Below are 14,634 nucleotides of genomic sequence, written 5' to 3'. Positions count from 1 at the left end.
TTTTCATAGCTGAGGAATAGCTAAACCTATGTAGTGTAGGTGCTCTGATAGGATATGTTGATGCCTCCAAAGTTCCTGTCCCTTTACTTAAGACAGAGAAACATTAAGGCACCGATGAGCATCAGTACATTTACATTAGTAGTAATATTAATAAAAAAATAGAAGACGGCACAAATAGCATACATACTGTATATCATAAAGTATTTCATATAAATGGCTACTAAAAACTGTAAGCGCTTAAGTTTAGCAGGGACTCATTCTCTGTGCTTCACTCACAGCACATAGTACTTTTTTGTCTAGCTGCAAAATAAGTGCATCTCACCACAAGTGTGAAACTTTATATTGATTGATATTTCTACATATCTCTCTGCATGTACTGTAGAAACATTTCATGTATAGTACTATAGCTCACTTGGAATGTGAATAACACTCAGTACTGTGTCTACGCCCAGGAGGGTTTTTAGGCTAGGAGGCTCTGTGGTTAACAATAAAGTGACAAATACAAAGTCAAGGGTATATTGAAAACTTGTAGTAGTATTTCCCTTGATCCGTGTAGTTCATGAATGTGGATGATCCATTACAGATTTAAGCACAATTTGAGCCTGTTCAGTATGTACCGGCAGCTTGGCAAGAAAAAACCTGGCACAGAATAAACTCAGCACAGGGTACACTCACAAATGCAAAGTTTTCAGTATTTTATCATGCTCATCTATGGGAGAAAATGAAACATGTAGAACACAGAACCTTCATGTAGACATGCCTGGCCAAGAATGAGACCAAGCTGCCAGAATGAAGCAGCAGTAATGACTGCTCTGCCATGTTATACACAGGATAACTTAGACATTAATTAGAGTTCAAACATTTTTTTATTTTATCCCCACCCCATATTTCTCTCTCTCTTTACCATAGTAAGTAATCTTTTTTACTTAAACAAGTGTAACCATTTGCAATGCCTGACACCTGATGAAAGCCATACAGCCAAAACATTGCACCTCTAGCCTTCATTTCTATTTTTTTTCCCGGTATGGAAATAATCTTACCTTCTTTCTACAAAAAAATAAAACCAACACAGCACATCTTTTGATTATGATCTGATACCAAAATACATGGAGTAAATCCACAAAAAAAAGGAGATTATGTTTTGCTTCAAGGTGCACTTTTAATATGGGACTCAGATGCTTTGCCCAAGGAAACTACATTTTATAAACCATGACTCGTTTGAAATAATACATTTAGGTTATTATTTCTATTAAAAGCTGCCTTTATGTGGTGTTTCTCATTAAGAAGATTTCACATTACATGACTCCTAGTTGTTGGGTATGTCAGATTTGCCAATTGCAGTTTCTGATCTCATCATCAGAACCACGTCAAATTAAATAACTGAAAGTTGCTGGTCATGTCACATTTAGCGACTGCATGTCAACCTTCTTGCACAGTCATGCTCACCCCTTTTTGAAACAGCCAATAATGTGCTGCCAGACGGAGCCAGCACTGTATAAAGGGTTAACAGGTATGGCGAGTTCAGCTGCACATCTTTTCCCTTTTTTATTCTTTCTACCTTTCTGTCATGGTACTTAAAACAAGAGACATCAGACAGACATGCTTCTCTTCTGTTTGTGAGGTCCAAAACACCAGCCTTCCTTATTCCTTGTTGCTGCCTTATATGCATTGTGCTTCCAGATAAGCAATCATTGGTTGTTAGCTCTCATGCACAAAGAGTCTGCCCTTACTCTACCTGTTTGATTTTGTCGGAGCAAGTTGCAAACTCAACTAAACCACTGGGCATTTCACCTTACATGACTGGCTTCACAAGAGTGCACTGCCGACTGCCTCTGACACGCCAGGATTATGCAAATAAAGGCTACAACTGAAAATTGCTGGGAAAGTCATCTAAAGTGACATCGCCTTTACAGAACTGTTGCGGTTCATTTATATTTCTTGGAATGACTTGCGTAATCATCTAGCTATAGATCATTTCAGAAGGACTGAGGTGAGGATTCTGACTTATATACGATGTACAATTTTGGGGTGCTACTCGTCGCTATAATGATTTATATTAAAATCACCATTTTAGGGGCCATACTGTACATCCAAGAATCTAGACAATTTCAAATTATTCAGAAACTTAACCTCATAACTCTCTCTAACTCTCTCAACATACACACACACTCAGCTTTGTTTTATGCTTTTGCCAGATGTACATCTTCACTGAAGCTATAAATACTTTAAATAACTTGGTAAACTGATAAAGGTTGACTGTCTAAAGTTCATTTATAAAATGGAAAATATATTAAAAATGGAAAACATAACTTTAACCAAATTCAACGTTATAATTCTTTAAGCAATGTGACCTGAATTATTATATTAAAAAAATACTGCAGCTTCTTTTTAGTATGACTTCATAAACTAACACATGTTGCAAACCTGAACAGCAGGACATTTAGCTTGTCTAGCTTTATGGAAAATACCGACATGCAAGACAGATACTGTTATTATGTCTGCTCAAAAGCTTTGAGTGACAACATTAACTTATTCTACTTTAGCTCCTTTACTTATTCTATACATGTGGCTTTAATTTACTAAGCATATTTGGTTCATTTTCTATGGATTTATACAGATTTATTTGGTTATACGTATCCAGGCCAAATGTTTTTGATCTCACTTTTGACAACCTATCCTCTAAGAAGCAAAGGGCTATTGGCTCACAGATCTTCCCTTTAAATCATACTGCTACCTTTGATAGCTGGGGTATCATAATTTTATATATTTGTACTTATATTGACATGCAAATAGAAAAGACTGCTGGAATTCAGCCAAGATTCTGAGTGTGCCTACAATGATAAACCTAAAGTGTTACTTTACGAGGGTCTTTAATCCTCTGTATCAGTTTGTTCACATCAAAATGTTAAATGTTAAGAGTTTTCTGTTTGTGCAAATAAGTAAATAGCTTCAAGTTCAGAAAGAAAAGTAAAACTATTATTTCAAATTCTGGACTTTTATCTGATTTTAATACAGGTTAATTGATTCAGTCTGGAACCTTTCTACTTTTTACAAAGTTCAATGTGTAACACAAAAGCTGCATTTAAAGCAAATGGTCCAGTTTTCATAAAAACCCAAATGTCAGCATTTTTAGACAAGCAAGTGACTACTGTACATTTGCCATTGTGCTTAGCATATTCAATCATACTTCTTGGACCATGCTAAAAAGACAACATTGTATCAACATTGCATCAAAGATGTGTATACCAGGTGTGGGACATGGCCGGCCTTTTATCCCGGCCTTTATACCCCCAGGCCGTCAGGTGGAGCCCTGCCTGCAACATAGATGTGCCACCAGTTCCAGCAGGGCATCATGGATAGTGGAGGTTTTCATCACAGCCCTGCTGGATACAATGGGAACCTCCAGGGGATGCTGCAGGAAGGCCCAGAGACTTTGGTTTCATCTATAACCCGGAAGTGCGTCTTAGTCACGGCGACAGAGCGAATGACACACTTCCGGGTTGAAGAAAAGGAGCTTTTATCTGACCCGGAAGTGTTCACAGTCACATGGACAGAGAGAGAGAAACACTTCCGGGTTACGGACTATATAAAGGATTGTGAGAGACCAGAGCGTCGAGCTGAGCTGGGTGGAAGGGTGGCAATGTATCTGGGAGTAGAGGATTGTGATTATTGAGTATTGTATTGTTTAATTTATGAGTATTGTGGAGTTGAGGGTGCTTTGTGCACTGTATTGTCCAAGTAAAACGAATTATTGGACTTTTACCTGGTGTCTGGAGTCAAGTTGGAGGGTTCAAGAGGACGAAAGCACCCCCTATCTGTCACAGTGGCGTAGCCGGCAGGATACTCTGGCCATCTATTGGCAGAGGACCTGTACAAACAAATTTCTGTGGACAGAGACCCCTAAGAGGACAGCGTTAAGACACGCAGAAATTTCGCAACAACCCACTGTTTCCAAGTCCGTGATGGGAAAGAAGAAAGTGAAACAAAGCAACGGCGCCAGCTGAGGAACGACACTCTTCATGGCCAACACTCGGAATGAGTTTTGGAGCAGCTACATGGGTCGGGAGAAGCCTCCGGATAAAGAAAACTTCAACGAGGTATGTGCCGGGGATATCAGTAATAACATCTTTAAAATAACTCATTTTGTACCGTGCACATACCTCGGAGAAGATCATCCGAAGGCACTGCAGGATGCAGGTGAAGCTCCTGAAAATGGTGATGCACTCTCGGTCGAGCCGATGAGGAAAACATTGGACTTCCGCATGTCGGGTGCCAACGAGGAACACGTGATCCAACCCAAAGCATTGTGGGAAGGAGAAGGTCCTCGTCCTGCAACGTTCAACTTCGATCTCACGAAGACGGACTCAGCCTTTCCGAAGGGGAAGGGGGAGGCGAGCGAAGCACCGCTCACTCCACAGAAAGGTAAGGAGGGCCGGGAAATGGCTGGTCGGACTGCCGACAAATCAGTAAAGGCAGATCGCAGCCCGCCAAAGATGGCGAACCGGTCCTCAGAGAAAAAGAACTCCAATTCCCAGAAGTCTCTGCGAGACCCATCAGAGCATGTGCCAACAGCGGGCGTGCTCATTGGCTCATGGCCATTAGGTAGGCAGAATGAGGAAGTAAGCCTACCTCCGGCCGAATTAAATAACTTTCTAGACGTGCGGGAGCTCGAGAAACTAATCGAGCCCGTACAAGGTGTTTTACAGATGCTGGAAGCTATAAAGAAAATAGTCGGAGACTTGGGAGCGATGGCCGAAGCGCAGATAAAGAAGGTGGACGAATACCTGCGGTGGCTGGGTCATGAGCATCCCGTCTTATATGATTTGGCGGTACAGGTGAGTAATACCGGTACAGTACAGCATACAGGGACGCAGTGTGATCCGGGCCCGCGTTTAATAAGTAGCGGGTGCTAAATCACTGCGTGCCCTACAAGGGAGTGTGGAATGATGACAGAAGGGGCAGGGGAAGCACCGATCAAACCGGAGCAGCTGAAAAGTGCTGTCTCCCAGGGCGATGCAGTGCTGAAGACGCCGCCTCCTGTCAATTCAAAATCTAGAGGGGTGCAGACAGAAAAGGGTCTCTCTTTATTAAATAGAGAGACTCAGACTGTGGAAAAGCCCCAGAGTAAACGGGAGATTCCAAATGTAAAGCGGGAGTCTCCTGACAAAATAATAATGGGTGATAAAAGCTCAAAGGCAGCTGGGAACTCCTCCTCAACAGGAATAGGGGCGGAACAAGACTTTCCCAAGTGCTTTCAGTCTCGCCGAGGGATACAAACAGGGGGCCCACGGCTGTGTTATGAATGCTGCAGGTTTGGGCCACGTATGGCGACGTCCTAGGAGGACAGAGGGACAAAGTACTCATTTTTATAATGTTCCTCCTAGGTTCGTTCGTGAGTGTCATTAACCTTGCCCAACCAATGGACCCTCCTGGAGGAGGACGACCCTCGCGGGGCTGGACGCTCCAAACCATGGTTTTTCGCTGGGAGGAGAGTACTGTGGGACATGGCCGGCCTTTTATCCCGGCCAATAACCTCAGGCCGCCAGGTGGAGTCCTGCCTGCAACATAGAGGTGCCCCGAGTTCCAGCAGGGCATCATGGACAGTGGAGTTTTTCATCACAGCCCTGCTGGATACCATGGGAACCTCCAGGGGACGCTGCAGGAAGGCCCAGATACTTTGGTTTCACCTATAACCCGGAGGTGCATCTTAGTCACGGCGACAGAGCGAATGACACACTTCCGGGTTGAAGAAAAGGAGCTTTTATCTGACCCAGAAGTGTTCACAGTCACATGGACAGATAGAGAGAAACACTTCCGGATCACAGACTATATAAAGGACTGTGAGAGACCAGAGCGTCGAGCTGAGCTGGGTGGAAGGGTGGCAACGCATCAGGGAGTGGAGGATTGTGATTACTGAGTATTGTACTGTTTAATTTATGAGTATTGCGGAGTGGAAGGTGCTTTGTGCCCTGTATTGTCCAAATAAAACGAATTATTGGACTTTTACCTGGTATCTGGAGTCAAGTCGGAGGGTTCAAGAGGATGACAGCTCCCCCTATCTGTCACACAGGCAAACACACTAGTGACTGAGCCTTATGGCCTTATGATTTCAGTCTTGGTGAGGTTGGGCAGTGAGGTTGACATATCATAGCATATACATATATTGTCATGGCCAAAAGTTTTGAGAATGACACAAGTATTGATTTTCACAAAGTTTGCTGCTTCAGTGTTTTTAGATCTTTTTATCAGATGTTTTTATGGTATACTGAAGTATGAGTACAAGCATTTCATTAAGTTTCAAAGGTTTTTATTGACAATTACATTAAGTTTATACAAAAAGTCAATATTTGCAGTGTTGGCCCTTCTTTTTTAAGACCTCTGCAATTTGCCCTGGCATGCTGTCAGTCTCCTTCTGGGCCAAATCCTGACTGATGGTAGCCTATTCTTGCATAATCAATGCTTGGAGTGTGTAAGAATTTGTGGGTTTTTTGTTTGTCCACCCTCCTGTTTAGAATTGACCACAAGTTCTCAATGGGATTAAGGTCTGGGAGTTTCCTGGTCGTGGAGCCAAAATTTTGATGTTTTGTTCCCCGAGCCACTTAGTAATCACTTTTGCCTTATGTCACAGTGCTCCATCATTTGGTGATGAACAATGCCTTTTCTAGCATGACAGTGCTCCATCATTTGGTGATGAACAATGCCTTTTCTAGCATGATGGAGCAAAAGTGATAACTAAGTGGCTCGGGGAACAAAACATCGAAATTTTGGCTCCATGACCAGGAAACTCCCCAGACCTTAATCCCATCGAGAACGTGTGGACAATCCACAAGAGCAGGTGGACAAACAAAAACCCACAAATTCTGACAAACTCCAAGCATTGATTATGCAAGAATGGACTGCCATCAGTCAGGATGTGGCCCAGAAGGTGATCGACAGCATGCCAGGGCAAATTGTTGAGGTCTTGAAAAAGAAGGGCCAACACTGCAAATATTGACTCTTTGCATAAACTTAATGTAATTGTCAATAAAAGCGTTTGAAACATATGAAATGCTTGTAATTATACTTCAGTATACAATAGAAACATCTGACAAAAAGATCTAAAAACACTGAAGCAGCAAACTTTGTCAAAACCAATACTTGTGTCATTCTCAAAACTTTTGGCCTCGACTGTAGCATCTGAATAATTCTGTTGATCAACGCTACAGGAGAGTTTCACGTCTAGAATGCATGACAGACCAGCATGGCAGACCACTGTCTCTCGTAAGAATTTTTGAATTGAATGTTTACTAACCATTATGACACTCCTTTAAATTATATACTCACTAAGCGAATTATTAGGAACACCTGTACACCTGCTTATCCATGCAAGTACCTAAATCATTCAGTCATGTGGCAGAAGCGCAATGCATAAAATCCTGCATATACAGGTCAGGAGCTTCAGTTAATCTTCACTTCAAACACTAGAATTGGAAAAAAATGTGATCTCAGTGATTTCGACCATGGCATGATTATTGGTGCCAGATGTGCTGATCTGAGTGTTTCTGTAATTGCTAATCTCCTGGGATTTTCATGCACAAATGTCTCTAGAGTTTACTCATGATGTGCGAAAAACAGAAAACATCCAGTGACAGATTGAAATGCCTTCTTGATGAGAGATGTCAGAGGAGAATGGCAAGGCTGGTTTGAGCTTACAGAAAGGGTACACTAACTCAGATAACCACTCTGTCCAACTGTGGTGAGCAGAAAAGCATCTCAGAATGCACAGGGAGTCAAACCTTGGATCGGATGGGCTACAACAACATCCATGTCGGACCCTAGTCCTGTCAGAGAAGAACAGGAAGTTGATGCTGCAGCTGACACAGGCTCACCAAAGCTAGACAGCTAAAGACTTCAAAAATGTAGCCTGGTCTTATGGATTTTGATTTCTGCTGAGGCACACCAATGGTACGATCAAAAGTTGGCACTAACAGCATGAATCCATGTATCCAACCTGCCTTATCTTAACAGTCCAGACTGGTTATGGTAGTGTAATGGTGTGGGGAATTTTTTCTTGGCACACTTGGCACAATCTTTGCTTGAATGCCACAGCCTATTTGAGTATTGTTGCTGACCATTTGCATCCCTTCATGGTCATAATTTACCAATCTTCTAATGACTTCTTTCTGCATGATAATGCACCATGTCACAAAATAAAAGTCATGTCAAACTGGTTTCATGAACATGACAATGAGTTCAGTGTTCTTCAGTGGCCTTCCCAGTCACCAGATCTGAATCCAATAGAACAACATTTGGGATGTGATAGAATGGGAGATTCACAACATAAATGTGCAGCTGACAGATCTGCAGAAATTACGTGATGCAGTCATGTCAACAAGAACCAGAATCTCAATAGAATGTTTCTAACATCTTGTGGAATCCATGCCACAAAGAATTAAGGCTGTTTTGAGATCAAAAGGTGGCCCTACCCAGTATAAGTATAGTGTTCCTAAAAATTTGCTCAGTGAGTATAAATATTTTGCAAACTATTGCATGCAACAGAAACAAGAAAAAGAAATATATAAGTAAGACTTAGTCCATATGAAAATATAAGTGAACCCAGACTTTTAGATTTCTAACAGGACAAATCATTGTCAAGTAGTAATTTGCCTAGAAATTCATTTATAACCCCCTCATGAAACTATAGGCACCTGCACTCTCCTGAGCTAGGGCTGATGGAAGCTTTATTGACTTTAGTATAATGTATTAACAGTCACCTGTAAGGCAGAGACCAAAGTAGGTGATCTTTATATGAAGCTGGGTCGGATTTGTAGGTAGGTAGGTACTTTATTAATCTCAAGGGGAAATTCACATACATATTCATTTGTACTACCCCGCTACAGTCCTGTTGCACTATTATCTAAACCTACAAGGCTAAATACCACAGCGACAGCACCAGACAGAAACAGTGTAAAATCAGGCAACTTATCATCTATTAGTCAAGCAAAGAGGCTGTCTCAGGCCTTCAGGAGGACTAAGAAAAAATACAGAAAACACTACACACTGCACTAAGTCCCAGACAACTGCAAGATTACCAGTCCTTGTATAAAATCAGTATATTAACAAAGGAAAAAATCCCTGACTACTTACAATATAGATTTATAGCATCATAGCGAAGGTACAGAATGAATGATTTACAGTTTCAGGAATTCAGAGTAATGAGAGGCAGACCAGAGTTTGCCTCCCAACACCCATTGGTTTCCTAATAGTCTATTGTTGCCCTGCCACCTTCAGAGAGATCAACTGATTTATAAGTCTCGGGCTTTCTTTTAGTGTTTCTGAAGGGAAGCTAGAAGGAAGGAAAAGACTATGGAAAAAGAAAACAGTGCACACTTTACCATTCCAGATGATTTTCAACAAATGCTGACATAGGGCTGATCTGCACTGTGTACGTGTCATTTGCAGAATACTCAAACAAGCCATAGTAAGGGTTGAAGAGCTCCTGAGAAAGCAGGAAAAAGAACTCTCGAGAGGGTCCACTATAATCCAAGCTGCCAAAAAGAAAAGGAGGAAAAAATGAACTGTAAAACTTATAAATGTTCTATGAAAAATTCATGTAGTGTACACTGCTGAACTGAAAATACTTAAAGAAAAAGTCAGTCTCACGTTGTGTAGGCTTTATGTGTCAGTCATGCATTATTATTATTATGTCTTTAAATTCAGACACCACAGTATAACTTTTCTTTACAGAAACAATCTTCTCCAAAACCATTAATGAAGTTTTTTAATAGTTTAAAAAGGACTGACTGTAATATTTTAAATTATTAAAAAAGTAACATGTGAAAGATGTGTTTTACACAGATACAAAGTGATCCTGAAATTTTCCACCTAGCATTTTATAAGGTTTTTCTCTTTTGCATAATACGATTCACAGTAATAAGCATCTGAACACCCTTTGCTATACATATACTGTATGATACAGATGACAGAGGGCTGTATTCTTAAAATTGTGGTGCAGGCAAAATATAATAATATTAATTCTTTACATTCATATAGCACTTTTCTCACTACTCAAAGTGCTTTACATAGAGAGTAGGAAGCTACTTCAACCACCACCAATGTGCAGCATCTACCTGGATGATGCAATGGCAACCATTCTTGTGCCAGTACACTCACCAGACATTAGTTATTACATGGTTAAGGGGTGAGAGAGTGATAGCCAATTAGAGACAGGGGATGATTAGGGGGCCAGAATGACTAGGTCATGGACGGCAATTCAGCCTGGATATTGGGATTCACCCTACTTTTTATGAAGGATGCCCAGGGATCTGTTATGACCACAGAGAGTTAGGACCTCAATTTAAGGTCTTATCTGAAGGATGGTGTCATTTTTACAGCACATCGTCCCCATCACTGCACTTGAGCATTGGGATCCACCTTCAGGCCACAGGGTAGGTGCCCCCTGTTGGCCTCTGCAACACCTCTTCAATCAGCAACTCAAGGTTTTACCAAGATGCTCCCCCATCCAAGTACTGGCCAGGCCTGAACATGCTTAGCTTCAGGTGGATTACCTGTTCTGAAGGGCATGTGGTATGTCTGCAAAATATGCAACATCTTTGGAATCACTGAGGTGTCTGTCACGTTTTTGCAGAAAATGACAATGCAGGCACAAATTAATAAAGCTATAGTTTAAATAGGTGTTAGAGGTTGGCTGTAGCAGCATGAATCTGCAAAAGAAAAATATAGGTGAAAGCCAGATATGGGCTCAATATCTAAGGTGTTTCTAAATTAACTTTCGCAAATATTTTTCTTTAAGTAATTTAGTCATTTTTATACAGTGAGTCCATCCATCCATCAGTCAAAATCAGTGGTTTGTCTACTTTGCATAGACAAACCTATTTTGAATTTCAAACCTTTCTATTTTAAGGACAAAGTAAACCAAGGTGTAACTGATTGTCAGGCAGGGTAAGTCTATGAAAGATTATTAGTGCCAAAGTTAAATGCAATCTAATGTGTTAACTACATACAATGGAATATTTGCGAGGAACTTTTCTTAGATGGTTTGCATATCATTTTCTCAGAGTCAGTGCTGAGACCAGACATTAATATGCTTAAAACAATCAAAACATTTGACTTTATATTTGTCCTTTGGAGATCTAGTGGTTTTAGAGCTCATATTGATGTTGGTAATACAGTATCTTGACTTGATGCACAGTGATTCCAGCTGCTATCTTCACAACTCCAGTTATGTTGCAAATGCTAGCTTAGCTGTTGCCTCATGAAACATACCCTTCTTCTCCAACGAATGTGACATAGAGTTTGTTTCGCTGAAGTTCCTTTCGAGAGTAGGCCATCACTTGATTAAAGGTGCCCTCCAGTAGATGGTCTCGACGGATAATTAATCTGCAATTGAAAAATAAGTTGATGATTAAGAGAAAATAAATGAAACTATTGTTGTTAATAGATACATAAATCATCATATAGCAAGTTATTTTATTTCTTTATTAAACATTATGCCAGACCACATTCCACATATGAAAAAAAACTACTTATGCCACAGCTAGCATAAATAATTGCAACCAGACGCTTCTAGTAGTTTATTGATCAGTCTCTCGTAGCTTTGTGGAGGAATTTTGGCCCGTTCATCCAAGAAGACCTACATTAACTCAGCACAATTTGTAGGTTTGGACCGCTATTTGTTTTTTTCTGGTAGCGCCACAACATCCAAATTGAGTTTGGATTTTCTTTATTCTGCCATTCGAGATGGGCACTCCATAGTTGTAAATTTTATTTTCTACAGTTGTTCTGATGTAGCATTTCTTGAATGTTTTAGATCATTATTCTGCTGAGTGTCAACGTTCGATGGAAATTGGTCAGGTCTGGAAAGAAATCTCACACTACACTGCCATTACCATGGGTATGGTACTCTTATAGTCTTACTTTTTTCACACATATTTGGGAATGTGTAGGCCAAATTGTTCTTTTTTGACTGACTTGTCCACTGAACACTGTTTCATAAACTTTAATAAAAATTTGCATTTATATAGCACTTTTCTCACTACTCAAAGCGCTCAGCAATTGCAGGTTAAGGGCCTTGCTCAAGGGCCCAACAGAGCAGAGTCTCTTTCAGCATTTACGGGATTTGACCCGGCAACCTTCCGATTGCCAGTGCAGATCCCTAGCCTCAGAGCCACCACTCCAAATGTAAATTAGCAAACATGACATGAGAACTGGGCATTATTTGTAGGAACGGGGTTCATCCTTGCTGCTCTGGCATGGATTCATTCACTACTAGTTGTCTTTTTAATGCTGAACTAATGCTGAACAAATTAACACTAAATTTAATGGATTCAAGAGAAGTCTTGATATCCATACATTTTGTTCTAGGGTTTTTGTGAATAAACATTTTTTTTACATATTGTTTAGTAAGAGTTTCGTAAGAGAAGATTGCTCCATGGAAGACAGATCATTGTCCCAACTTTCCTTCATTTACATAATATATAATTAGGTTTTGAGCCCAGATCTTTACAGTTTGAAATGTAAAACTTTCCAGACTCAGAAATATCTAAAAATGATTTCTGGTTATGTATAAAAATTCTTCTTATTCCTATACAAAGTTGTGGGGACAGCAGTTCTTACTGGCAGCACCTGGAAGCAAGACAGGAACCAACCATGGAGTGGTCACCAGTCCATCTTTGGCACGCTCATTGATAAACACTCACTCATTCATACTGGGCCACATTGAAATTTTTTTGACTGCACTGAGTGGGGATTCGGAAAAAAACTTCTTCACCAATGAACTGCAAGTTTGAGTAGTTTTCAACCAAACCAATGAAAGAACCTAAACATTGGTGTCTTGCTTCCCCCATAGCTTCCTTTACATATTGATATATGTTCCCAAAGTACTAAGAAAATATGCAGTAATATAAGGGCAACTATATTTCATGGCAATATATTCTTTGCACACTTGTAAGCAATGACTAATACAGATTCCCAATACCACCATCTATCCAAAGGAATATCTCAAACTGCATGTACAATTTCCGTATCTTCACTAAAATATTTTAGAAAAATGAGGAAAACCTTGAAGTGAGGAAAATTAAGATCTGATGCTCATATACAGGTGACTTTCTGAATTAATTTTTGCTCACACAACATTCTTCAGAAAGTGGTGACAAAACACAAGTGCACTGCACTAATGCATGCAGATAATTCCCACCAGAAAATGCACACTGTGACAAAGGTGCAGAGTAAAAAAGAGCTCAGGGACAAATGCACCCCAGTAGTAAACGCTCCCTTGAGTCTCAAGTTCTTTAATAAGAAGGAATAGAATTCCATCTTGACATCTGTCACTTTTTAGTGGTTAACCCTTTAATAAAAACACACACCGATATCCCAACTGCAAATGTGATTTGACTTAAACTTTGCAGGGAATGCTATGTGCTTTAAGGTACATACCACAGACCTGACATGTAAATTAAGTTATGGAGCAAGACAGAAAGTGCCAGTAGAGTTCTAGGTTGCATGTATATCATATGCACATTCAAGCTATGTGCTGGATTGTTCTTTAATCCCATTCTCACTGATACTCTAAGTGCTCCATAACTGTAAATGTACTGTGCTGTACTGTGCAGTCTATAGTGCCACATAACGCGCAACCCCTTGGAAAAGGTCTAAATGCAGCATCCGTCCATATGTCGGTATTCCCTTTTGCAAGTGGCAATTAATTTAGACACCAGAAAGTCACAGGCTCTTACAAAGCAATGGGCACATAAACACAAGGAACATAACCTAAGCCAAATAACAAACGGATAATCCTTTTGTCATTTTTGTAGGCATCCACTAAATGAAATTCCACTACCTGCATGCATTTGTCAATGTGCCATATTGTCACTGTGCATGAGTCAGACCCTGATTTTTTAAATGATACTCTGTATCATGTTTGTGTGATATGTAAGTAGTCAAGAAAATCTGCCACCTATCTAAGGGAAGTTTTTTTTTTTTTTTTGTAAATGGAATGAAAAATCTGCAGACAGAGTGGCAGCTTTTTAAGTTTCTAGAGTCCAGAGAAAGACCTAGGATGAGCTAATTAAACACTAAATTTTACTACCCAACACCATAGAATTGAGTATTGAGTGGTGGCTCTGTGGCTAAAGGATCTGGGCTGGTAACTTAAAGGTTGCCGGTTCAAATCCTGGCAGTGACAGAAGGAATGCTAATCTGTTGGGGATTTGAGCAAAGCCCTTAACCTGTAATTGCTCCAGGAGAGCTGTACAAATAGTTACCCTGTGCTCTGACCTCAAAATACTCTCTGGAGAGTAAGTTGGGGTATGCGAAAACTTACAAATTCCTAATACAAGAAATTGTATATGGCGACTAAAGGATTGAAAATGAAAAAATGAAAAAAAAAATACTACAGCATAATATAATATATTGTTAGTCTATAATGTAATAAGATTATAGAAGTTTAAATCTGTGAGCTGAAAATAAGTCTCAACATTAACTTAAACAGAAAATCTTCATTTAAAGTATTTTATAAATTCAAAGATAATTGTGCTTTGTGTTTTTCTGAGTTTGCTGTAGTAGAAACACAAGATCAGATGAACAAGTAAACCAAGTTATGACATTTCTAGAAGAAATAAGCTTTTAGGATTATAA

At 40.0% G+C, this 14,634-nt stretch overlaps 1 protein-coding gene across 3 annotated transcripts in view; it reads right to left on the bottom strand.

Annotated features, from left to right (window-relative positions):
* The window catches only part of LOC114653632 (E3 ubiquitin-protein ligase HECW1-like), a 461,230-nt gene that overhangs the window by 44,314 nt on the left and 402,282 nt on the right, over positions 1–14,634 (bottom strand). For all 3 annotated transcript variants that reach the window (XM_051929083.1, XM_051929082.1, XM_028804051.2), the window contains 2 exons: positions 11,266–11,379; positions 9,375–9,527 (listed from right to left, as the gene is read on the bottom strand). In XM_051929083.1, coding sequence (XP_051785043.1) covers positions 9,375–9,527; positions 11,266–11,379 — 267 coding nt within the window. The remainder of the gene's footprint in view (positions 1–9,374; positions 9,528–11,265; positions 11,380–14,634) is intronic.

Source organism: Erpetoichthys calabaricus, chromosome 6 (genome assembly GCF_900747795.2).
Source record: "Erpetoichthys calabaricus chromosome 6, fErpCal1.3, whole genome shotgun sequence".
NCBI lineage: Eukaryota > Metazoa > Chordata > Cladistia > Polypteriformes > Polypteridae > Erpetoichthys > Erpetoichthys calabaricus.
This window is presented reverse-complemented; position numbering and strand designations above follow the sequence as displayed.